General features: G+C 40.4%; 1 protein-coding gene and 1 long non-coding RNA gene across 2 annotated transcripts in view; both read right to left on the bottom strand.

Moving 5' to 3' along the window:
• The window catches only part of LOC143684022 (uncharacterized), a 67280-nt gene extending 56482 nt beyond the window's left edge, over positions 1–10798 (bottom strand). Inside the window, exon 1 of the long non-coding RNA XR_013175793.1 lies at positions 10667–10798. This is a non-coding gene — a long non-coding RNA (uncharacterized LOC143684022). The remainder of the gene's footprint in view (positions 1–10666) is intronic.
• Positions 10799–20794: 9996 nt separating this feature from the next.
• Positions 20795–27567, bottom strand: part of CCDC117 (coiled-coil domain containing 117) — a 35525-nt gene continuing 28752 nt past the window's right edge. Inside the window, exon 5 of the mRNA XM_077160662.1 lies at positions 20795–22317. Coding sequence (XP_077016777.1) covers positions 22242–22317 — 76 coding nt within the window. The 3' untranslated portion in view covers positions 20795–22241. The remainder of the gene's footprint in view (positions 22318–27567) is intronic.

The raw sequence follows: 27567 nt of genomic DNA on the forward strand, positions 1-27567 counted from the left end.
CTCTTTTCCTTAATGGTATGCACTCTTTTTGCATCTTATTTAAGAAATCCTTCTTCACGCTACTGTTCTGCATGTATTTCTTATATTTTCTTCTAAAATTTTCAGACTCAATTTTCCCATTTAGAGCTTTGATGCATGTGAAATTCATGTATAGGCTTGATGTGAGGTAGGGAGCAGATGCTGCTTTTTTCCCATGCAGATAATCATTTGTCCCAACACTATCCTTTCCCTACTGACTTGTGGGCCTTGTCTCTGGGCTCGGACCACTTCAGCAGACTCAGGGGGAGCCTATCAGAACAGCTACCCTCCTGAATACAGAACAATGGTCTTCCTGTACCTTAGGAGCTGCACATTGATGAAGAAGATTGCCTCTTTTGGTTTAAGAAAGGTGGGCAGTTTAAAACTAGAGAAACTTTGTAGGCAGAGTGAAGCATGGTACAAGGTCATGGTGACACATCCAGACTCTGGAATCTAGTCTGCCTCAGTTTCTTCGGGCTGCTGTAACAAAGGATCCCAACCAGGCAGCTTAAAACAACGGAAATTTATTCTCTCACAGTTCCGGAGGCTAGAAGTCAGAAATCAAGGAATTGGCATCTGACAAATGTAGGGAAGATTCTGTTCATGTTCCTCTCTTGGTCTGGTGGTTTTCCAGCAATCATTGGCATTCCTTGGCCTATGGCTACATAACTTCAATATCTTCCTTTGCCATCTTCACATGACCTCCCTGTGGTCTGTGTCCTAATTTCCTCTTCTTATAAAGACAACAATCATAATGTATTGAGGGTCCACCCTACTCTAATACAACCTTATTTTAACTTAACTGACTCCATCTGCAATCATCCTATTTAAAACAAAGTCACACTCACAGGTACCTGAGGTTAGGATTTCAACACAGCTTTGTGGAGGAGAAACTTGAACCCATAACAGAGTCTGACAGAAGTCACATTGAATCCTGCTTTCCCTCTATGAGATACTTCCTCCAAGTGTGCTATTGCTACGGGGCCTCATCACCACCTCCAGTTCTTCTGTGGCATCCTGCCTCCTTCTTGCCAACTCTGCTTCCCCACCCCACCCCAAATCGCAGACCACTCAGGTGGGCCCTGGTCAAATACAGCCAACTCTTAGAGGTTCGGCCAGCTTCCCTGGAAGCAGAGCCTGAAGTGGGAATTCTTGTGAGAGGGATTTACTGAGGGAGGACCCTAGGGAGAAACCTGTGAGCAAGTGAAGGAAGCTGCAGAGATTAGGGAAGAAGTCAAGCAAATATGTGGTTTCAATTGAGGCCTGACCACAGCCTGGTCCTGTGGGGAGCCCAGGAGAGGTCATTACACTCTGGAGTTTATCTGGCATTGAGGTCTGAGGCTGAGCTTCATCATTCCACCCAGCAGCCAATCATTGGCCAGTGGCCACCCTGGCTGCGCATGCAGCCTCCTAGGATTCTCCTGACTAGGGGGCTCCTATTACCTAAGGGAATCCCCCCACCCCGACCCCCACCCCCAGGAGAACGTAGCTTTGAGCTTTTAGCAGCCAACACCATAGCAGCTGGGGAGTAGGTGCTCCGGCCCCATAAAAGCCCCTGGGTGGGGCACCAGCAGCACCTGCTAAAGAGACAGCCCCTAGGGCTTTTCACCACACACTACGAATCAGAGTGAATTAGAAATCTTTCAAGCAAAGATTAAGGATAAGGATTAGAATAATGTGTGAATGTGAGAAAGGATTGGTGAAAAACATGTTCTCGGATATAATCTTCACAAAGCTTGATCTGAGAAAGTTCTATTCTTACTATTTGTTAATTTTATTTAATTTCTATTCAAATGTCTTTGGGCTTTGTTTTTTCTGATGACAAAAGAAATATATGATGGGAACATGGTTTTTTAAGTGATTTTTCTGTAAACCAACTTCTCTACTTAAAAAAATTAAGAAATATATGTTCACTTTAAGTTATTCAGATACTCAAGTTATATATATGTCAGAAAGTAAATTTTCCCATAATGTCAGTACCCTCCTCCTCACAATCCATCCTGATATGACCACCATAAGGCGGTGAAGCAGATTATCTCAGATTTTATATAGAGGAATTACAGTTTTGAAAAGCTTAAAAAGCAGAAGAGGAGATCATCATATATCTTATCCCATAAAAACCTTTAGTAAATTACTTAGTGGTAAATTTGAACATTCTCTCTTTGTGATAAGAAATGAAACAAAGACACGTGCTCTCGCCACAGCTCCTCATCATTGTCATAAAAACCATAAGACATAAATAGAGGTATAAGGATTGAATAGGAAGAAATAAAACTGCCATTATTTAACTGTGACCTGATTGTGCACATAAAAAGTCCAAATGAATAAAAAACTTATTATTAGAATAAATGAGTGAATTTAGTAAGTTTGCTAGACATAAAGTCAATATGAAAAAATGTACTTCTACATATAAGCAATTATTATAAAATGAAATGTTAAAAAACCCCACCATGTACAACAGCACCAAACTTAAAATATCTAAGTGTTGTTGAGGAAGCAGAGAAATAGGAACTCTTATATATTGCTGTAAGGAATGTAAAATAGTACAGCCCCATTGGAGAAAACAGTTGGCGGTTCCTCAGAAAGTTAAAAAAATCACCAAATGACCCAGAAATTCCACTCCTAGGTATATACCTCACAGAACTGAAAAGAGAGACTCAGACAGATACTTACACACCAATGTTGAATGCAGCATTATTCACAATAGTCAAAAGGTGGAAGCAACCCAACTGCCGATCAGTAGTTGAATGGATAAACAAACTGTGGTATATACATACAGTGGAATATTATTCAGCCATAAAAAGAATGAAGTTCTGATGCATGCTATAACAGGGCTGAATCTTGAGAACATTATGTTGAGTGAAATAAATCAGACACAAAGAAGACAAACACTGTATACTCTCACATGACGTACTTAGAAGAAGCAAATTCATAGAGATGGAGAGTAGATTACAGGTCAGGAAAAGGATGGTGTGGTGGTTTGAAGGCATGCACACCTTTGAAAACCATGTCCTTAAATTTAATCCACTCCTGTGCATGTGAACCCATGGTAAGTAGGATCTTCTGATGAGATCATGTCAGTTTAGGCGTGGCCTTCCTTGCCCAATCAGGACCGGTCTTTACCCTATTACTGGAGTCTTTTGTATGTGGAATGGAATTCAGACACGGAGAGAAGCCACAGAAGCAAGAAGCTGAAATTCAAGGGAAGCCTTATGAGACCTGAGAGGCCAAAGGAGTCCACCACATGCACTGACATGTAATAGAGGAGCCAAGGACCAAGGATCACCCGCAGCCAACCCCAGGACACCAGTCTCTGGGAAGAACTTATCTCATTGATGACAGCTTGATTTGGACCTTATTTTAGTCTCAAAACCATGAGTGAATAAATTCCCATTGTTTAACCCAATCCATTTCATAGTATTTACTGAGCAGCTTAAGAAACTAAAACAGATGGGAAGTTATTCCTCAGTGGGTAGGTACACAAATATATGGTGGTGATGGTAGCACAATATTGTGAATGTAATTAACATGACTGAGTTACATGAAATTGGATAAAATGGGAAATTTCATGTTTTATATGTTACCACAATAAACCTTTTTAAGATTAAAATACCTAGAAATCAATATATAAAAGAAATGCGGGGGTGGGGGGGCAAGGGTAGTTCAGTGGTAGAATTCCTGCCTGCCATGCGGGTCACTGGGTTCGATTCCCGGTCCATGCATTCCCCCTACCCCCCAAAAAAGTGCTTGGTCTCTATGAAAATAACCATAAACATTATTAAAAAGAATTGAACGTTTTCTGAGACATTGCTTGGGCCTCTTACCTTTTACTTATGCCTGTTTATGTCCCTTGTCTGGACTAAGCCATCTTTCTTTGCATGAAGCAAATCAATAACAGACGTTCAGGAACAATAGCCTGTACGTGATATGCATGCTCTCCTTTATCTTCCGAATGCCCCTGATGTCCACTACAATTATCTCCATTGTACAGGAGGAAATCCAGCATCAGAGAGTTTAACTTGCCCAAAGTCACCCAAACAGCAACTTGTATGCCAGACCCGTCTGTCTTGGAAACTGCTCAAAATCGCCATTCAATGGCTAGAAACAATCTTCATATTTATAGTGAAGCGATATTTTTAAGTCCAAGGCTGCAGGAACGTTAAAAAAATGAATTTCAAAAAGCCTGGAAGCGGGTGCACAGGTAGTGGTAGAATGCTCACCTTCCATGCGGGAGACCCAGTTAGATTCCCAGACCATGCACTCCTCCCCCCCCAAAAGTCTGCAAGTTGGCAAAGGTTGAGTTTCACGCTGGAAACTGGGGATCGGAACTGACCATTTTTAGAAATTGTGGAATAATAGAACCATCATCTGTATGGGCAGTGAGAACAACTGGCCACTAGATGGCACTGTCGCTCCCCACTCCCATCGCTGAGACTTTGCATATGAAGCGTGCGTCCTTGTTGCCGCACCAGACAATAGAGAGATGAGAAAAAGAAAGTAAGGCATTTTTCAAAAAGTTTAAAGCCCTAATTTTAGAAGACCATCTTTTCTTCTGAGATTGTGGCCTTCCTATTCTTTGGGGGTGGTAATAGATGCTTGATTGTTCCTTGGCAATATTCCTCCTTGACAAAATTAAGGGCTGGTGTAGACGTATTTTATGACCTTCTCACCCCCACATTTAAAAAAATCTTACTGTACCGTGAATTTGAAAGTCTGGGATCAGTAAAGAACCAGCTTCCCATGAAAAACAGATCCAAGTCAAATATCTGACTGGGGTTTAAAAATATACAGCTCTCCAAGCAACCCTTTAAATAAACAAGCTAAAGTGCCTGTAAAAGCTAAATATAGCTATGAATATTATATTTAGAAGCTCTTTTTAAAAAAAAAACAGTGAAATGAAAAGATGTTTCTAGAAGAATCATGACTTCATGGAAGGTCAGAGTTTGCAGGCGTTTCATAAGGGGAATGCTGACAGTCCAATTTTAATAGTTGGACTATTAGGAAGGTGGTGGGGAGCTGATTCTAGAGAAAAGAAAGTGAGAAATCTGTTAAAGCATGGCAGAGTATGGCATACTTGAGAGGTTGGGAGAGAAAGCTCAGAACTGGGAGAGTCCAGGATCTTTCTGAAGTGGATGGGAGGAGAAGGGAGAAGAATCCTTGAGGAATACAGTGCTTCGTTGTGGGCTCTCTTGGTTGTGGGATGGATACAGAAGACCATCAAGTTATGGAACAGCAGTTTTCTTCTCCTTCTCCTCCTTTTTCTTCTCCATCTCCTCCTACTTCTCCACCTCCTCCATCTTCTCTTCCTTCTCCATCTTCTCCTCCTCCCCCTCCTCTTCCTCCTTCTCCTCCTCTTTCTTTTCTTCTTTTTTCTTAAAAACTGTTGCAGTCTGAAACCCTCAGCTCTACCTTGCTTCCAGAAGCCTTTCTGACCTCTGCTGCCCCAGCACACACCTTACCAGCTAGTCTGTTGTGCTTCTTGATGTTGCTTGAAGTTTTACTTTAGTGTTTCTTTGGTTGATAACTTCCTACTTTGTGCCATTCGTGGTTCTAATTGCTTTACACTTTGAATTGTCACAGTGTGAATAATTACTCCCAAGTGACCAGCAAGGAACCTGACTCCAGAGACAGGAGGCAGTTTTCCCCTGGTGACTCTTCCTCTTGAAGTGGATGAATCCTGGGTTCTTTCCAGGCCAGGGCTCCAGGGGTTGGGCCGGCGGTGGGTGACCTGCAGTTCTATGTGTAAAGTAAAGCGGAACTGGAGTTTAAGCTCAGGATGAGGAATGGGGGAAAGTCCAAAGTGACAACTTTGGGAAAGTAGGCATTGGGCAAGAGGCTGATCGGAAGCTCGGTAAGGATGTGCGTCTGAGAAGTGGCAAGATAGATTCAGGAAGCAGTACTGGAAAGATTCCATGGCAGCTGAGGCAAGCACTTTTGGAAGGGTGCCACTGTTTTGGTATGTTGAATCCATAACTCAGTTGGCAAAGGGTAATGGAGAAGAGGCTGGCCCCAGCATCCTGGTTCCTGTAGGATGCCCCAGGGAAGGTAGAGGGAAATGTCCAGTTTGAAACAGCTCTTCCCCATTCTCCCATTTATCGCCTCCTTCCTCCCTCCAGGTGTCCCAAATTTTAAATTAAGCCCAGTTTCCGGGTGGGCCATGGTGGCTCAGCAGGTAAGAGTGCTTACCTGCCATGCCCGAGGACCCGGGTTTGATTCCCAGTGCCTGCCCATGTAAAAAAAAAAAAAAATCCCAGTTTCCCTGAATTATAGTTCATGCAATTTGGTCATTCTAACTCTGGGTTTTAAATTTTTTTAACTGTATTTTATTTTTATATAAATAATATATTCATAAAGTTTGCTTTCTTTGCAGTCAAGACATAATTAAAAGCCGTACAAGAAAAAACAGGTTGCCTGCCCCACGCCTCACTTTTCCCAGTCTTATTCCTCAGAAGTAATTTCTTTGCTGTTGCTTCACATTACTTCATGTATTTAATCTCCATTTTCAAAGCCTACATTGCTTTATCTTCATTTATCAATTTTTAACTTTATTCATTGACTTCCAGGAAGGGATTTAATTCTCTTTTTTGCAGCTACCCCGACTTCCCCTCATCTTCCCAATGTATCTTATGTCACCATTTTTATTAAACCAATACAGTGTTTACATTATGATGATTATCTAATTATTATTCATGGCTGAGACACATAATATATAACAACTAACTTTTCTTTCTTTTTCAACTTTTTGTTTTTCCTGTAATTAATAACCGCTTTGGTGTTTTCATTTCCCTTTCGACGTATCCATTGCTTTTGTTTTTGGCCAAATCTTCTCAGGATCTTTTCTTATTCCCCCAGAGCCCTCCTGCTCCAATCTGGACTGCTTGCTCTCCCAGCCTGCAGCACAGTTCCTCTCCTTGGATTCCCTTCATCCTCTCCTGTGTGGGATTCCTTTTTCCTGATCTTCCTTTTTCTTGGGATACTCCCTTATTATGCTGCAGCACATCTCATTTTGCTTCCTAAACATTCAGGGTACATATTTTAAAACAGCTTTATTGGGAGATAATGCACATACCACATAATTCGCCCTCTTAAAAGGTACAGGTTCAGTGGTTTTTACTAAATTCACAGACTTGTACAACCATCACCACAACCATTTTAGAACATTTTCATCAACCCCGAAAAATAAAACAACACATCCCTTAGCTATCATCCGTCCCTTCCAGTCGCCCCATTCATTCCCCTGACCTAGGCACCCACTAATCTATTTTCCCTCTCTATGAACTTGCTTTTTCTGGACATTTCATATAAAGAGAATCATACAAAACATGGTCCTTTGTGAATGGCTGCTTTCCGTTGGCATAATTTTTTCCAAGTTCATCCATTTTGTAGTATGTATCAGTACTTCATTTATTTTTGACAAATGACATTCCATTGTATGAATATACCACATTCTGCTTATCCATTCGTCAGTTGACGGACATTTGAGTTGTTTCAACTTTTTGGGTTATTATGAATACCAGTGCTATTAGTATTTGTGATCAAGTTTTTGCTTGGATGTAAGTTTTCATTTCTCTTGGGTATACACCTAAGAGTGGAATTGCTGGGTCATATGGTGACTACATCTAACTTCTTGAGGAATTGCCAAACAGGTTTCCAAAGCAGCAAGTCCCTTACAGATAAGTGATTTGCAAAAATCTTCTTCCATTCTGTGGGTTGGCAGGATGCATTTTTTGAGTTCTTGAATGTCTAAAGAATTTCCATACCGACACTTCATTAAGTGGGTTTGGCTGGGTTGAAGATTCAAAGTTGAAAATTATATTTCATCAAAATTTTGAAGCCACTGTCCCATGACTTCAGGATTTGAATGTTGCTCTGACTCATAATTCTATGCATTATGACTCTCATTCTATTTTTCTGAATGTTTTTCTTTCTAGAAATGCTTAGTATTCCCTCTTTGGTGTTCAGAAATGTCATGATGCCTTTTTGTGGGTATATTTTCATCCTTTTATGGGTACTCAGAAACCCTTGCAAGAGAGAGCTTCATGGCCTCTAGTTCTGGGAAATTTTCTCATATTGCTTTTTGATCATTTTCTCATCTCCATTTTCTGTTGTCTTATTGGCCTCCTATTATTTGGATGTTGAATTTCCTGGATTGAGCCCCTAATTTTCCTATTTTTTCCTCTATTGTCCATCTTTTCATCTTTTTTGGGGGGTGGGGATGCATGGTCTGGGAATCAAACCCGGGTCTCTCACATGGAAGGCTAGCATTCTACCATTGAATCCCCATGCATCCCATCTCTTTGTCTTTTTATTCTACTTCTTGGGGTATTTCGTTGTCTGTGTCTTAACAGCCTTCCATTACTTTATTTTTAAATTTTAGCTATCATGCTTCTTAATATCAAGAGCTCTTTTGTTGTTTGTTTGTTTGTTTTTGGTTGTTGTTGTTGTTCCTTTTTCATAGCATCCTGTTTTTGTTTTATGGATGTAATATTTTCACTATCTCTTTGAGGATAATAACCCTAGGTTTGGATGTATTTGTCTCTTTGTTATTGTCATTTGTACTTTCTTTCCTCACATCCCCAGTATTGTCCCTGCTTTCTCAGGTCCCTTTGTTCTGTTCTGCTTCCCGCTTTTCATAATGAATGTCTGGAGATCCTTGGTCATCAATTCAAAATTAAGAATGGGGGAACTAAAAACATTATTTGGAGGCTCTGTATTTGTGTGTGAGTAGTTTGCTAACAGTTGCTTTCCCCTGTAGCATGATCAAGGGTAAACCTGCCTTTTTTTCACTTGGGGACCCTGAAATTAAAGCATTTGGGAGACATCTATCTGAAACAGTTCCGTTTCTCTAGAGAAGAACTTACAGTCTCCTGTCTGAGAACAAACTCTCTGGGAGGAGGGCAGAGGAAAGGACCTGGAGTCTAAGCATTTATTAGGCAGCCTCTCAAAAATTCCCTTTGTTTTTAGCCTTCAGTCTTATTTTGCTCTTCTGCCATGACTAGGATCCTTGACTCCAGAATCTCATAAGTTCAATTTTCCAGACTCCAAATTTAGCTCCATAAGTAAGGCTTCTAGAAAACCAATGCTACGCTAAAATATGTTCCCTTTATACCAGATATACCACCCCCACTGTAGCTCTGTAATGACTATAAGACTTTCAAGGCCTCAAACACAGAGGTGCCAGATTTAGCAAATAAAAATGCAGGATGCCCAGTTAAATTTGAATGTCAGATAAACAATGCAATCTTTGGCATGTACTTATACCAAAATTTATTTGTTGTTAATCTGAAATTCAAATTTAGCTGGGTGTCCTGCATTTTACCTGGCAACCCTGCTCCCATATCCAAGCCTCCTTCTGCCTTTAACGTGCCATGGTCTGAGCTTTAACAGGCTGGGTTCTCACTATAATCTTGCTAGGGAGAGTTATTAGCAACTCCCCCTTACACCAGGAGGAAGACATGATTCAGGGAAGTTAAGTAACTTTCCCAAAGCCACCTAACCAACAAATGGCAAGGCAGATAGATGAGACAATTGTCAAATGACTGAAGCAGGATGCAAATCCAGGGCATCTGACGCCAAGGCTCTTAACCACTTTGCTAAAGTCTCTCTTGATAGTGGGCCCAAATCATCATCATGCCTTAGAAGAGGCTCCTTGAACCAAAAGTATATATAGTTCTTTGAAATGAAATTATGTAGAAAATCCATAGGACCATAAGTGGGTAAAAATGCAACCTCCTACCCTCCCCAAACTGCCTTCATAAAACAATCCATAGAATAGCAGATAACAATGTTCCAGGGCAGTGAGTTTACAAATGGATGACTCGACTCCAGGGAAACTTACCAAATCAAATACTGCCAAGCCCTCTGACTTTTTTCTAGGATATTAACCTTTACTTCTTTATTTTTAAAATAAGTGAGAATTAACATTGATAAAATGCACATGATCTTAAAGGTGCAGTTCCATATGTTTTGATAATCATATATACTCTCCAACCACTGCCTAAAACAAGATGTAGAATACTTCCATCACCTCAGAAAGTTCCCCTGCACCCTTTTCTGGTCACACCCTTCCCTCCTCTCCCTTGCAGCCACTGTTCTGATTCCTATTACCAGAGATTCCTTTAAGCTATTCTTGAACTTCATATAAATAGACTCATATAGGTTGTACACTTCTGTATCTGGCTTTGTTCACTTAAGTAATATTTGTTTAATTGAATTTTATATTATTTGAAACTCACACAATATAAAATTAATCACTTTAAGGTGAAAAAATAGGCATTTAGTACATTCACAGGGTTGTGCAACCAACCTCTCTGTCCAGTCCCAAACCATTTTTCACCACCCCCAGAGGAGGCCTCATACCCATTAAGCAGTCACTCCTCTTTCCTCCTTCCTACCTCTTCCTTCCATGGCAACCACTAATCTGATTTCTGTTTAACCTTTACTTTTTATGGTTCATCAGTTCTTTACTGTTCAGTAAAACCCCACAAGCAGAAAGGAATTATTTTTTTTTAAAAAGGGGTGATGGTGGTGAAGCTCTAAGGAAGGAAAGGTGGGAGAATAAACGCATCCCAAGATAAAATAAAATTTAGCCAGGTGATGAAGCCATTCTGCAAGAAAATGCTCCCAACACCAACAAGATGAAACCTACCCCATATCTTGAGCAGAAGAGTTCTGCTCAAATCAGTCTGAAAGGCTGCCCTGGTGTTAGCTGGTGTTCTTTTCTTATCAGCAAGCACAATTCAGTGGCAATGTTGAAAGAGAAAAGTCCCACAGCTGGCCTGCTCTACAAATGACATTGACGTAAAAGACCAAAGTAAATATTAGCATCCTGGAAACAGCAGCAGGTGTTCAAAATGCAAAAATAGTAGCACCTGGGGAGAACTGTGACCACCTGCTAAGTGGCACCTACTTAGAACTAATTTGAAGTAACAAAAGATATAATTTCTGACTTCTGGATGCATTTTATCATTGGTCTCTTTGCTTTGCATTGCTGGGGATTTGGGGATAATTTCTGATTTTTTTTTTTAACCAAGTTCTTGCCCACCACCATATCCTTAGCACCTGCTAACTAACACAATGCTTGGCACATAGTAGGTGAACAGTAAAAATGTTTGAAATGAATAAATGAACAGACCATTTCTGGCTACTAACTCTACAAATGGAATTATAAAATCATTGCATTTTAGAGGAGAACTAAAGAGAAGGGAGGGAAAAAACACCTAGTAAATGAGCCCCCACAAGGCACTGAACACAGTGGTTTATACCCACTGTCTCCTTTAATCCTGACAATAACCTTCAAAGGTATCATGATGCCTATTTTACAGAAGGGGAAACTGAGGGTCCCAAAGAGGCACCCTGCTGTCTCCCAGGAAACTGAGTCCAAGTCTTTCATTTGGTAGATGAGGAAAGTCAGGGCCAGTGAAGGCAGGGACAGGCTCAGGTGACCAAGCTAGTCTGGCTAGTGGCCAGCCTGTAGTGCCCCCAACTGAAGGCACGCTGTAATGATCTAGGAGCAAAATGACCCCCTGTGCCCAGGCACATAAAGTTTCCCAAGGTAGAGGGGGTACCTACCAAAAAAGAAAAAAAAAATTGGGGGGCCTCCTGTGTGGGCTTTAGACAAACCATTTATTTAGACAAATAAACCATTACAAGCTGGATTCATATCTCAGGGGTCTGGGGAGACTGGCACGGCTAAGCAGCACCAGGTCTGACACTAAGGAGTCAAAAGGCTTGGTGCTAGAGCAGTGGGGTTTGCTGGTGGTCCTGGTCCTTTCCCCTTGGCCTTTCGATGCCTCAGATATACAACTGATTTGGGATGCATGAGGGCCTACCAGGCGCGCTGCCCGAATAATAATTGCTGAATGCTGCCAAGTGGCTCAGGGGTACAAAGATGCATCATACCCAGTCCCTCTTCTTTCTCTGGTAAAGGGACCAACACCCTGGTTTGCCAAGACTGTCTGATTCAAACACTGAAAGTCCTGCATCCTGGGAAACCCCTATTGGGTTTTTATGGGGACGGTTGGTCACCTATGTAAGGTCTTGATGGGAAAGGAAAACCACGTAAGCAGTAAAAGTGAACACTATGGGGTAGTATGTGATGCCCCAATACCACCACGCAATTGTGTGGGTGCCTACGACAAAACGAAACACCAAGAATATGGATCCTTTTTAATTTAACACTTTGATATTTTGTTCATAATGGATTTTTTTCATTAACTTTGACTTTTTAAAAATTGCATTTAAATATTATTTATCTTCAAGGGTGGAAGGCATGGAAGGGCAGTTCATGCTTAATAGGAACAGGATTTCTGTTTTGGTGATGGAAGTTTTGATAATGGATTCCGGTTATGGTAGCACAATATTGTGAATGTAATTAATACCCCTGAATTATATATTTGAAAGCAGTCGAAATGGGAAATTCTATGTTGTACAGATGTTATCACAATACAAGATTTAAAATATATACTGTAGTGCCAAATCCCAACCAAAACCATTCCTGCCAACCCTAAGGAACACCTAGGGCAATATATACGATTCTACAAAGGTTCCATGCCCTAAGGTAACTTTCCAGAAACCTACAACCTCCAGATGGGTCCCTGGACAAGATAAGTTCTGAAACCTAGAGGGCCCAACCTCTCCTGAACATCAGCCAGTTCCATCTCCCTACCCAATATTATCGACAGCCCTTCCAACATGAAAAAGATAAAATGGGCATACCCCAAATACCCCTAAAGAGTGGGAGAAAGATCAAAGATTGTGGTAGAGTTATACAGAGAACGTAGGGTTTAACAAATGAGTATGATTGTTGAATCATTATATTGATATTTCTTTTAGTCTCCAGTATCTTAGAGCAGTTAGAAGTAAAAACCTAAAATTGTGGAATTGTAACCAATACCAAACTCTGAAATCTGTTCTACAACTAATTGTTGTACAGTGCTTTAGAATTTATTGCTTTTTTTTGTGTATGTGTTATTTTTCACAGAAAAGAAAAAAGAAGTAAATTGTGATGATAAAAAAATATTTATGCCTTCTAGCCTCCAATGATCTGGAGCAGCTAGAAGGAAAAATCTGAGAGGATGGTATGGGAGCCCATGACACACTCTGGGATCTGTCCTGTAGCTACTTATTGAAGAGTGCTTTGAAAACTATTGTTTTTCTCTTCCTTTACTTTGTATATATGGATGTTACACAATAAACAAAGTTTATAAATATATATTGTAAATGTTATTTATTTTGATTACTGAGTTTTGGGGGCACTCTCTTTAGGTTTTATACCCCGGGCGAGTGCCTCACTTGCCTCACCCTAGTCCTGGCCCCGCAGGGCAGCCCCTAAATTAATGCCAAAAATCCATGAGGAACAAAATATCAAAATGTTAAATAAAAAAGGGGCAGAATTCTCCGTGCCTCCAGCATAGTCCTTGAGACCTGAGACAAAGTGCTTGGCTTCTCCGTCTGAAGATCCTGATCCAATGTAGAAGAGGGCACTCCACAGCCTCTAGGGTCCCTTTCAAGTCTAAGTTCTCTGCTTTCTTGACTAAGCATGGGGGAAGGGGGAGGAACTGAAAGAGCAGGAGGGACAGGGTGCCTGGGACAGCCAGGCAAGGGGAAAGGAATCTGCATTGCCGCGTGCTCATTTACTATCTCCCCACCATTTGGCAAATGCTCCCTCTTTCAGTCATCACCCTGAAAAATTAGCATTCATATTCTCATTTTGTTGAGAAGAAAATCACCCAGAGGAGTTATGTAAATTGTCCAAGATCCTCCAGTTGATCCATGTGAAAGTTGGGACTGAACAATGAGCAGCCACAAAGTCCACATTTGCCCGTGAGCTCTTGCTATGTCCAGGTCCCTGCAGAAGCTCCCGAAGTGTCAGAGCAGATTCCCAATCCTGTGCCTGACCTTGTCGTAGCTATTTGTGTCTGCGTTACATCTCCTTCAGGGCTGTTGGGTTCTTTGAGAAAAGCTCTACGTGCAATTACATTTTTATCATCCCTGATAGAACCAATGCAGAGCCCTGTGTGTGGCAGGCATTCAGTGAATATTTGCAGAATTAGGGAATCAGTAACAATCCCAAACATGCATTGAGTGTTTCCTATTTACCAGCACTGAACTAAGCTTTAACTCTAAGATGTTGAACTCTGGGTCCTACTATTATTCTTGGGTAAGCAAAGTTAATGATGTGTCTAGATCACAGACTTGGTGGGTGGTGAAACATACTTAAAGCCAAGCGACTGCATTCTACACTCTGTATGTCTAACCTTTGGATGGCACTGCACAAGTCAAATGAGCCCATTTGGATCTCATACATCATGGAGTTAATTTCCTCCCAGTTCTCAGTTGATAATGGCAGCACCAGGATCAGAACTCTGGGCTTCAGCTCCCAGTCAACGGGTGCTTTTTCCTGCATTTCCAGCATTGCCTGCATCCCCGAAATGACGACGACTCCTCGCAAAGTGGGGCCTCGCTGGGAAACACTGTCTACCCTTCCAGGGCCTCCAAGTGCTATTTACCCAGTGAGGTATGGGCTCTGCCTGGCTCCTGGTCTGTTATTTGCATAGGAAATGTCACTCAGATCTCATCAATCTATGTCCGGAACCAAGGGACTGAAAGGAACTTTTTTTTTTTTTTTTTGGCAAGGGGAGGTGCATGGTCCAGGAATCGAACCCAGGTCTCCTGCACGGAAGGCGAGCATTCTACCACAGATCCATCCGTGCACCCCAACATTTTTATTTTTGCTAGTTGCAGACACTCCAACTTGGGTTTTCAGTTTCTACTGAATAAAATGCACATCACTGAAAGGGGAGTTGTTTCAGAAGTGCCACAACCTAGGCAGATCTGGGTCCTTCACATGTGTGAACTACAGGACTCCAGGCAACCTGGGGCCTGGGATTGAACAATAGCTTCCCCACTGACTGACTGCCTGACAATGGGTTTTTTTAACATCTCATTGCCTTATCTTCCTTCTCTAAGAAATGGAGCTAATTCCTACCTTGGAGGAATAAAAGAAAGAATGGCTGCCAAGTGCATGTTCTTGGCGCGTATCCCATGCTCACTAGCTCTTGTTCCTATTATTGACTTATTTCACACACCCTCATGCATGTTCCTTTGAAAATACATGGAGCTTTAGAGTAAGGAGGATGAGAACTAGGCTTAGTGTTCCTGGCTCCTTTGCCTCCCTATTACCTGATTTCTTCCTGGAAAAGGATTCCAAGAACTTTCAGAAGTAAGAAGGGAACAAACAAGGGAGATATCAATCTGTGAAAACAGAGGTACAGATTCCCTTTTTCTCAGGGAGACTGCCCAAGCAAAGGCACTCAATCAGTAACTTCACCTCCCCTATCAATTTCCAACAACAGGTTCCTGTTCTGGAACCAGGATATGCAAATATGAACACTTACTGGAAGGGCCTCTGGGGTTTCATTAGCTGCCAGCTCTCCCAGAAGAGCCTGTGCGACCTGTCAAGTGGACTGCCGAGACCAGAAGGCAAGCCGAACATGTCAAGGTCCACGGGACCCACCCTTCTGAGTTTTCAATTCAAGTGGGACACATTTAGGAAATGCCAAGGAGGAAACAGCGTTGATGTATGAAGACATGTAGGCTGCCAAACCAAATGGGGTGCAGAGAGAAAGCAAATGAAATATAAAAGGTCAACTTTCTCATTGTGCAAAGGGAGGAGGCAGCACAGGTGAGCAGAGGCAGCCTCTGGTCTCAGGAGCTCAGCTTCCCATCCCAGCTCCTAATCCCAAGAGATGACCTCTCACTGGGATGCCAAAGGAGAGCAGTGATTCTGCCCAAGCCCAAAGACACAGAAGCCCCTTCCAGCTGCTTTAGGGAAAGACATAGGGCAAGGAAGGAGGCTAACAAGTACAGAATCTAGGGCCTAACTAAGGGGAGGAGATATTGTGCTTTCTCTCTCTCTCATTTTCCTGCCTCCCAATTTTTCCAAAATTTATTAGTTAAAAGAGATATATTAAGGAAGGATTGAAGGGAATTGGGGATGATGGTAGGAGAGGGACAAGGGATGTCTCAGGAGAGGTAAAATAAAATAAAATAAAATAAAATTCCAGAAGGAACTTCTTTCTTACCCAGTAGGTCTCCAGAACAGTAGCAAGAGTCAATGGTTGAATATATATTTTTTGTTAGTTTCAGGTCATTTTTAGCAAGAGATGAACTAATACTACTTTCTTGAGATTCTACCTTGGGTGCCAGATGGTCTCCAGCTTCTTTAACATAGAGAAAGAAAAGTGTAAAGTCCCACGCAAACTCCTATTCATCCTTTAAGGTCCCTGCGAACATCCCCTCCTCTGGGCAGCCTTCCTGGATGGTGTTGGGAGTCTCCACTCCACCACTAAGGGCTGACTGTAGTTACATGCATTGGGATTATTTGCATGTCTCTCTCCTCCTTTAGATTCTGTTCCCTTGAAAGCAAGAAGAGCATAGCACAGTGTTCAGAATGAATGAATGAATGACTCCAAATTAAGATTTTCTGGCAGTGATTTATCACAAGTGTTGTGGTTAAGTTTACCCAGACCCTAGACACCAAGAAAAAAAAATCACTGAATGCAAATAATTGATCAAGGTGGAGATTTTCAGGAGAACCCTAGTCTGTACAAAGGAAAATTGTTCTCCTGCCTCTTACTCTTGTACCTGGGGGGAGTACAGTACACTCACTTGATTCAGATTGGGATAGTCCCTTTAGAAAGTTTTGATTTCATTCCTCCATCCCCAAATTTGTAAGTGAAACTTAAGATGATCTGCTTCATGTATGCATGAACAAATCCAATTTTTCAAGACACCAAGGAAACACTGAGAAATGTTTACTCCATCCAAAGCTGTTTCCAGAGCAGCCAACCACCTTCTCTATCCTTCTGTCTGTTACAGAAAGGAAGAAGAAAATCAGACTCAGGGACCCTGAGAGCTGTCATGTCACCTGGAAGGTGAATCTAAAGGCCTCCCTCCCAATACATATCTCTGGAATGTTTATTCTCTCGCCTGCTGTGTCTGTTTCAGGACCGAGTTGCTCCTTCCCCTCCCCCGCCCCGAGTCAGCACGCACTCAGGCACCTGTACCCGCGGTTCCCACGAGCTGAGACAGCCGCTGTGTGCAGACAGCTCGCTAGGGACTTGCTCTTGTTCTTATAATCCTCCTTCAGCTATCAAGGTATCAAGGCAGACATTCCTAAAGTGAAGTCAGAGGAGCTCAGGCCCCTCAGATGTCTGCAACTATACATTAAACAAGCTCCTTCCTGTGCTCAATGATTTGCATTCAATATTTGTTTTTTCCCCAGACACTCTCTTAGGTTGTTTTCATGCCTTTTCCTGTTGAAAACAAAACAACCTGAAGCTTTTCAAGTGGTTAATGCCTTGTTCCAGGTCATCTGGCAGAGCCAAGGGCTAACCCACATCTTATGGCTCAAGTCGAGCAGTTGGTTCGTCACCTCTCCACTACCCAAAAAAAGGTCACAGATCGCAGAAAGTATAGACAATGACAAATATTTTGGGTCCTAAAGACTCTAACAAGGTCTATAATTCAAGTTGTGTCCTGGGAAATAAAACTCCTTTTCAACTGAAACACAATTGTGTTTTACATAAAACAACAGGATCACATTTAAAACCGCAGACCCCAACCTCTTCTTTCCCAGATCTGATGGCCTTGCCCACCTTGTTAGGTGGAGAGTCTCCCCACAAGTCACTAACCCCCCGTTATGATACAATCCTAACTCAAACTGTGCCTCTGGAATCTAACCATAGGTCACGGGTCTGTGTGCTCAGCAAATGTTTGCAATCTCTGCTGGAAGTTTCATTCCAGGGCATGTCAGCCGGATAGAAGAGTGACAACCTGGGACCAGTCTAGCCCACCCAGAGGTCAAAAGGGCAACTGGAGAAAACTCACCTAGAGTCCTTCACTATGACTTTTTTTTCCTGCTTTCTGGGCCTGATCCCTGCTTGTGACTTCACCAAATTTTAAACTTACTTAGACACATTTTGAAGACTTGGATACCCCATGGTTCCACTTAGCCTCTGAGAACTACTGAACTTCTTTTCTATCTACTATTTAAAGATGGAAGCAAGGACGAGAACGGTGGTAGACCAGGCAGAGCTAGGCAATATCTACTGACGTTAGAGTGGACTGCCTTTAGTAATAATAACACATGTTAAGTGGTTTCTCTATGTCAGGCACTGTGTTCAATAAATTTTCTCATTTAATACACAATTCCCGTTTTACAGACAAGGAAACTGAGGCTCAGAGAGGTTAGGTAACTTGATCAAGGTGACCCAGCTTGCATGTGATAGAGCTGGAATCCTAATCTAGGTCTGTCTATTTCACAAACCAGTGCCTCTGACCTCCAAGGTGGGAGTCATGGTTCTTTTGGGGTCCAGAAATGCAAGATGGATGGACTCTCTTGCAGCGGCTTTTCTGAAGGAAACAGAGTTCTACTTCCTCCTCTGTTTCTGAAGCTTTTCTCTTCTCATATATCCTTTTATTCAACAAACCAGAGTTTGAGCTATATTTTACCCAGCTGACTTGCAGAACAACATAAATCCTGGCTGTTTTCTTGAAAAAAAAATAAAAAAAAAAACTTTATGACAGAAGAGTAACGGTACAGCTTGCTGTCTTTCCCTACACGAATATGAGATGTGCAAAGTCAGCTATAAATAAAAGAGATGACTATTTTTTTTTAAGTTGAGACTCCCTAGACCATTTTCAGGAAATCCAGTCCCAAGCAAACCAGATTATGCAAACAAAACAAAACAAAACAAAACCACACGATCAACCAAAGGCAACTTTACCTTACAAAAGGGAGAGGGATTTAGCTGCTGCCATTTTGGGGCCAAAGACCCATGTTACAAGCCTGAGAAGGTTGAACTTGAGCAAATTCAGTTCTTCAAAGAAATATCATTTACTAAAAGTAATCAGAAAATATTTTGCAGAAAAATATATAGCAGCTAACGAATCCAAATCAATGCAAGATCCTGGAACAGAAAAGGATGCTAAGGGAAAACCTAGTGAAATCTAAATAAAGTCTGGAGTTTAGTTAATAAAGTGCCAGTGTTGATTTCTTAGTTTTGACAAATATACCATAGTAATGTAAACTAATAACATTCAGGGAAGCAAAGTGGGTACGGAGTGTACGGGAGTTCTCTGTGCTAGCTTTTGCAACCTTTCTATAAATCTAAAATTATGTCAAAATAAAAAGTTTATAATTATCCTCTTACTAATGAGGGGGCCTGCAGTGCTCAAACTTTTGCCAAATAAGATAAAACCTGCTTTTCTTGGCAGAAAGAATAGGTCCAGACAATGGAGAGTTTGTGCTTTCTTTAAAAGACCAAACAAAACACAGAGCCATTTACTGCTCTGAGTCAGTGCCAAGTGAAAACTAGAGAAGGAGGTTATCTTTGCACTTTTGAAACAAATCTTTTCCTTTTGTTGTTGTGGCCTTTTAAGTCTTGTTTAATTTACTGAACAAATGAACTGCAGAATTTTGCAGAGGCCAAAGGAATATGAATTTTTTAGAAACCTAATACACCCAAGTGAACTTCAGGAAGTGTGGCAACTCTTTTCCAGAAAGGGGTGGGAAGCTGCAGGGATGAAAGAAATATTTGTCAACATAACTAGGAGGATTTCCTGCTCACACATTCATAAAAACCCTTTTTCAAAAACATTACTAAAATTCAACAAAAGCACTAGGATAAAAAGTCCTAGCAAACTAAAATGACTTCACTCACTTCTAGAGGGTAACAAAGCCCTTTGCCCCGAGGTTGATTTCTTGGTCTTGACCAATGCACCAGGGTGATGTAAGAAAATAACATTAGGAGAAATTTATACTGCGTGAGGGATATATATAACACTTTCTGCAAGATAGAGATTCAACTTTGATTCCATTAGGAAAAGCAAAATATTATGTAGAATCTTGCCTTCCATTCTCTTCCAGATCATTTGAGTTTTTAATTTTTCCTTGCCAGAATATAAAAGATTGTCTTAAAATGTTTGCTTTCCTTTCCCATTTTAAATAATGCTTAGAACAATGAGCAATGCATTGCTTCCCTGCTAGAATTTACCTATCAAATACTGCATAGGAACCTATAAAATATGACACCAAACAAAGGCATAAGACATATGAGCTATTAGAAATGAGTGTCAAAAATCATGGCATTGGGGGTGCACGGGTGGTTCAGTGGTAGAATGCTCGCCTTGCATGCAGGAGACCAGGGTTCGATAATGAAATATTTAACAATCCCCATGCATCCCCCCAGCAAAAAAAAATCATGGCGTCAGGGAGCCAGAATTCTGAAATTTTATTCTCATTTTTCTCCTGGAACCTTTTTTTTTTTTTTTAGATTAAAGAAGTTGCGGGTTTATAGAAAATCATGCATAAAATCCCGCAACTTCTTTAATCTATAGTCCATCACCTACAAAAGAGTTCACTGTGTTTTACAGTCCTATTTTTTTATCTTTTAATTTTTATTCTAATAACATGCACAACCTAAAATTTCCCTTTTAACCACATTCACATATATATTTCAGTGCTGTTAATTACACTTACAATAATGTGCTACCATCACCACCATCCATTTCCAAACCTTTACAATCATGCTAAATAGAAATTCTGCACATATTAAGCATCGATTGATTTAGTCAATAAACAGGGGGATACTAAGATGAGTCAGATGCAGGCCCTACCTTCAAGAAGCTTTCAGTCTTATATGAAGATACATTCAGATGGACTTTTCCCACCAAGTGTTACCAGGTGTTATGCTGGAAGTCTGTGAAGGATCACAGAAAACAGAGTAGGACAGAGATCAGTGTTAGAGGAGATGAGTTTAGAGCAGCGGTTCTCAGTTGGTAGTAATCCTGCCCCCAAGGACATTTGGCAATGTCTAGTGATATTTTTGGCTGTCACAAGAAGAGGAGCTATTGCATCTGGTGTGTAGAGACCAGAGATGCTGTTAAATATTCCACAATGCACAGGACATTCCTCCCACAACAAAGAAGTACCTGGCCCCAAATGTCAATAGTGTTGAGGTTGAGAAAACCTGATTTAGAGAGAGGAACAAGGATATGCTGGTTTGAAGCTATTATGTACCTCAGAAAAGCCATGTTTTAATTCTGATCCAATCTTGTGGGGGGAGCCATTTTTAAAAATTCTGATTCAATACTGTAAGGTGGAAACCCTCTTGATTAGATTATCTCCGCAGAGATGTGAGGTGCCCAGTTAGTTTACTGGAGTCCTTTAAAAGAGGAAACATTTTGGAGAAAGCAGAGAGCAGATGCAGATGCTTGGAGAACAGCTGCTTCAGAGCTGATAGAGCCAACACGAAACAGACATTTTGACATGCAGGGCCCAGCAGATGTTACTATGTGCCTTTCCATGAGATGCTAAGCAAGCCAGAATCCAGAGTCGTGTCCCAGAGGAGCTAAGGCCCACAAACACCAAATGAGGATCCCACCACAAGTAACGGAACCCAGGAGCAGGGGACCAGCAGATGCCAGCCACGTGCCTTCCCAGCTAATAGAGTTGTTCCAGATGGCAACAGCCTTTCTTGAGTGGAGGTAATCTCTTGTTGGTGTCTTAATTTGGATATTTTCACAGCCTTAGAATTGTAAACTTGTAACATCAAATTCCCTTTAAAAAGCTGTTCATTTCAACGTGATGGTATATTGCATTCCGGCAGCTTAAGAAACTAATACAAGGGATTCTCAGCAAACTAAGGGAAAAAGAACATTCCAGGAAAATGGTAGAACCGGAGTGTAGGGTGGACAGATAAGCTAAAGAAGTAATCTCTAGCTGTAAACTGATTATTTCTTCCCTTTGAACCTCAAGTTTAAATCCACAAAGTAGTGATGTTATACTGTTAAGTGACTCATCTCTTTTCCTCGTATCAGAAGAAAGTGCTACTGATAAAATTTACGTCGCTGGGATCTATCTACTTCCCGTTGCCCTACACAAGCATGCTTGTAACTCAGCAGTGCTAGTGGAAAAGCAGTGTGTTTGGGAGGTCTAATGTAGGGCAATGTGGCAGATAAAAAAGTGCCAATAAAAGTGAGGACTGTTTTACATGGCATGTTACAGGAACCCAACTGTGGTGCTTATAGATAAGGGGTTTATAGTTTTCATTTAACTTGGGATCCAGAAGTGATAGTCCAGGGCTAGATCAGGACTACATGGCCACTCCATGATGCCATCAGGAATGCACTCCTTCTATCATTCTTCTCTGCCATCCTTAGCTTGTGGCTTTCTCTATCATTCTCACAAGATGGCTGCTTGGCCATCTCAACCTCCAGATTTTTATTAGCATTCTAGGAAAGAAGAAGGAAAAAGGATAAACGGTAATAGGCAAAAGGTAAAAGGCATCCCACTTGAGTCTCTTCCAATTAAAAATTGATTTATTGGAGTGGCTAGAGGGAAGTACGTGAAACTGTTGAGCTGTGTTCCAGGAGCCTTGATTCTTGAAGACAATTGTATATCTATATAGCTTTTACAATGTGACTATGTGACTGTGAAAAAAAAAATGGATAGAACACCAAGACAGATCAGTCAGGAAATAGAATATTTGACGACAGCATAATAAGCTAGGTCTAAGAGACAAATAGAACACTTCACCCAAAGCAGCAAATATACATTGTTCTCTAGTACACATGAGTCATTTTCCAGAATAGATGATAAGCTAGGTCACAAAACAAATCTCAATATATTTAAAAATATTGAAATCATAAAATATGTCTTCACCAAGCACAATGGATTGAAGTAAAAAATCAATAACAGAGGGAGAACTGGAATTTAAATAATACCTGGAAATTAAACAACACACTTCCAAACAAACATGGGGTCAAAGAACAAAGAGCAAGGGAAATTAGGAAATATCTTAAGGCAGCAAAGGTAGAGCTGAGAGGGAAATTCATATCCCTAAATGCTTATATCGAAAAGAAGAAAGAATTCAAATCAGAGACCTAGCCTTACAAATGGAGAATCTAGAAAAAAGAAAAGCAAACTAAACCCAAAGCAAGCAGAAGGAAGGAAACAACAAAGATTAGAGATAAATGAATAGAGAATAAAAACCAATAGAGGGCAGGCCATGGTGGCTCAGTGGCAAGAATGCTTACCTGCCTTACCAGAGGACCCAGATTCGATTCCCGGTGCCTGCCCATGTAAAAAAAAAAAAAAAAAACCAATAGAATCAACAAAAGCAAAGTTTGGTTCTTTGAAAAGATGAATAAAATTGGCAAACCTTTAGCTAGACTGACAAAGAGAAAAAGAGAGGGGATGCTCTACTGGTTTGAAAGGAAGTATGCCCCCTAGAAAAGCCATATTTTAATATAAATTCCATTTCATAAAGGTAGAATAATCTCTATTCAATACTGTATGTTTGAAACTGTAATCAGATCATCTCCCTGGATGATGTGATTTAGTCAAGAGTGGTTGTTAAACTGGATTAAGGCACGACATGTCTCCACCCATTTGGGTGGGTCTTGATTGGTTTATTGGAGTCCTATAAAAGAGGAAATATTTTGGAGAATGAGAGATTCAGAGAGAGCAGCACACGAAGTAGAGAGTCCACCAGCCAGCGACTTTTGGAGATGAAGAAGGAAAACACCTCCCAGGGAGCTTCATGAAACCAGAAGCCAGGAGAGAAAGCTAGCAGATGATGCTGTGTTTGCCATGTGCCCTTCCAGGTGAGAGAGAAGCCCTGACTGTGTTCACCATGTGCCTTCTCACTTGAGAGAGAAACCCTGAACTTCATTGACCTTCTTGAACCCAGGTATCTTTCCCTGGATGACTTTGGTTGGACATTTCTATAGACTTCTTGTAATTGGGACATTTTCTCAGCCTTAGAACTGTAAACTAACAACTCATTAAATTCTCCTTTTTAAAAGCCATTCTGTTTCTGCTATATTGCACTCCAGCAGCTAGCAAACTAGAACAGACACAAATAAATAAAATCAGAAATGAAAGGGGGAACATTACTACTGACCTCACAGAAATAAAAAAGTTTATAACAGGATGATAGGAATAACTGTATACCAAACAAATTAGATGACTCAGATGAAAAGGACAAATTCCTAGAAACAGAAAAACTACCTACACTGACTCAAGAAGAAATAGACATGGGGGAGACCCAGGTTCGATTCATGGCCCATGCACCACCACTACCACCCACCCCCTACTCCCCAAAAAAGAAGAAACAGAACATCCCACAGACCATTAAGAAGTAAAGCGAATGAACGAGCAGACAAAAACTTCCAAATAATGGAAAACTCAGGAACAGACTGCTTCACTAGTGAATTTTACCAAACATTTCAAGAATGAACACCAATCCTGATCAAATTTTTCCAAATAATTGAAGAGAAGGAATACTCTTTAACTCATTCTATGAGGCCAGCATCACCCTAATTTTTTTTTTTTTTTTTTGCATGGGCAGGCACCAGGAATCGAACCCGGGTCTCCGGTGTGGCAGGCAAGAACGCTGCCTGCTGAGCCACCATGGCCCGCCCCACCCTAATATTAAAGTCAGACAAGGATACCATTAGAAAAGAAAATTACAGACTAATATTCCTTTGAAAATGGATGAAAATAATATATATAATAAATATTTTTTTATCATCACATTTACTTCTTTTTTTCTGTGAAAAATAACATATACACAAAAAAAAGCAATAAATTTCAAAGCACAGCACAACAATTAGTTGTAGAACAGATTTCAGAGTTTGATATGGGTTACAATTACACAATTTTAGGTTTTTACTTCTAACTGCTCTAAGATACTAGGGACTAAAAGAAATAGCAATATAATGATTCAGCAATCATACTCATTTGTTAAACTCTACCTTCTCTGTACAAATCCACCATCACCTTTGATCTTTCTCCCACTCTTTAGGAATATTTGGGCTATGTGCATTTTAATTTTTTCCTGTTGGAAAGCTATCAATAAGGGGGAAGGAGATGGAACTGGCTGACATTCTGGAAAGGCTGGGCCCTCTAGGTTTCAGGACTTATCTGGTCCAGGGACCCATCTGGAGGTTGTAGGTTTCTGGAAAGTTATCCTAATGTATGGAACCTTTGCAGATTCTTAAATATTGCCCTAGGTGTTCTTTAGGACTGGGAGGAATGTTATTGGTTGGGGTTTGGCGAAGTTATGATAGGTAGCAATGTCTAATTGACATTTGTGTAAGAGTGACCTCCAGAGTAGCCTCTCGACTCTATTTAAACTCTCTCAGCCACTGATACCTTATGTATTACACTTCTTTCCCCACTTTTGGTCAGAATGGCATTGTTGATATCATGGTACCAGGGCAAGACTCATCTCTGAGAGTCATCTCCCATGCCTCCAGGGGGATTTTCGCCCCTGGATGTTAAATTCTATTTTGTCTGAGATAAATATTGCTACATCCGCTTTCTTTCTGTAAATATTTGCCCGGTACACTATTTTGGGAGTTGGCATGTTTTGAGGTTAAGAATTCAATTCAATCAACCATAGCTAATGGATTTGTTACATACATGAAAATTTAGCAAATTAAGTATATTAAGGTTAATGGTATAATGAGCCTATTTTCTCATTGTCAGAGAACGGAGTTAAAAATATGAGAAAAGGAAAGGCTAGAATAAACCCTCTGGTGTTGAAATGGATATAGAAATGTTGTTATGAATTCATGACTTTTTAGTATACATAGACTCATATAAAAATAGATATACATATTGGAGCCTGCCCACGTCCCCCCAAAAAAGATGTACATGCACACACATCTATCTACTTCTGCATTTTCTATATAATGTAGAAATACATATGTTTCCTAGTTTATATGCTGAGAGAATCCAGAAGCAGTGACACCCTGATATCTATGAGCACACCTAATGTTCACATCTTGGTTACTAAATAACATTCTCCACTAAAAGAAGCCAGGGATCCTTGGAGAAATACCAAGTTCAGAACTGGAACTGTGGAATTAAAAATAAGATGATCGTGGAATATCTTGTTATACCAGAAAACAAGGAAGTGTTCAAAATTGATGGGGACTTTTCAAAAAGGACACAGGAGCAAGGCTGAGGGGCTCCCATTGGCCAAGACTGAGGGAGTTTGATAATCTAAATAAATAATGTAGTAATAGAAATTTAATTCAATGAATAAAATAGGGCCCCATGAGTTGCTATTTATATAAATAAATAAATAAGAAAGGAAAGGTCTACCTTCAGTAGAATTCCAAGTAATAAATGTAGAAGGAATGATAGAATTAGAAAATTATAGTATTAATTAAGACAAGAATCATCAATGGATACCAAAATTGGCTGGTGAAAGTCTGATGAGGAACAGGATAGTTACAAATCTCAAGATGTCTTTCCACAAAATATTTATTATTAACAAGTGCGATACTCACTAATTAACTTCACAGTGGAGAAACGTGGCAGATACTACCTTAACCAACTAGTAAAGGATCAACCCTTGTGCCACCTGATATGATGCTCTGAGAAGAACTCAGTACTGTATCTGAGCTCCTTTGGTATTCCTTTCACAAATGCATAAATCATAAGACAAGCCCAAATGGACAGACACTCTACAAAGTAAATTGACTTATGATTTTCAAAAGTGTCAAGGTCAGAAAGACAAGAAAAAATGGAGGAACTGTTTCAGATTGAAGGAAACTAATAAGACATAATATTCGCTAAATGCAATCGTTGATCTTGGACTGGCTCCTGGACTACAAAGGATATTATAGGGTCAATTAGAATGGGGCCTGGGGATTAGGTAGTGATATTTTACTAATATTAACTTCCTGATTATGATGGTTGTACTGCAGTTATATGTAGGAGAATATGCCTTGGTTTTAGGATACACACTGATGTATTTAGTGGTATTGGGGCACATCTACAACTTATTCAAAAAAAGCTCAGAGAAAAATGTGAATAATGTGTATCACAGGCACATGTGTATGTATGTATGTGTAAGTGAATATATACATACACATATACACACATAATGGTAAGGAAAACTCAGTTAAATATTACTTGTTAACTGGAGAGCCTAGGTGATGAGTAGGCAAGAACTCTTTGTACTATTCTTGCACCTTTTTTTGTTAAGTTTGAAATTATATCAAAACCAAAGTTACAAAAACAAAAAACAAACTCCTTTTTAAGAATCAGAAATTTGGGTGCACGGGTGGTTCAGGCCTTCCATGCAGGTGACCCGGGTTCGATTCCCAGACCATGCACCTAAAGAAAAGGATAAAAAATTTTATATCTGGGTAGGCCATGGTGGCTCGGTGACAGAGTTCTTGCTGCCATGCTGGAGACCTGGGTTCGATTCCGGTGCCTGTCCATGCAAAAAATAAATAAAATAAAATAAAAATAAAAATAAAAATTTTATATCATTTCCTATTCTCTTTTAAGTATTTCCATTCTACTTCCACAGATTTTTACTACAATGAAATAGTTTTATGCTTAAAAGTTTATTATTGATTATCTAATAGGCCCTTCAAAAAATTGTATAGATTTAAATATTTTTAAAATTTATTCTTATCATAAAATATTATTTGGGCAGGCCATGGTGGCTTAGCAGG

The sequence above is a fragment of the Tamandua tetradactyla genome, chromosome 5 (genome assembly GCF_023851605.1).
Source record: "Tamandua tetradactyla isolate mTamTet1 chromosome 5, mTamTet1.pri, whole genome shotgun sequence".
NCBI classification, from domain to species: domain Eukaryota; kingdom Metazoa; phylum Chordata; class Mammalia; order Pilosa; family Myrmecophagidae; genus Tamandua; species Tamandua tetradactyla.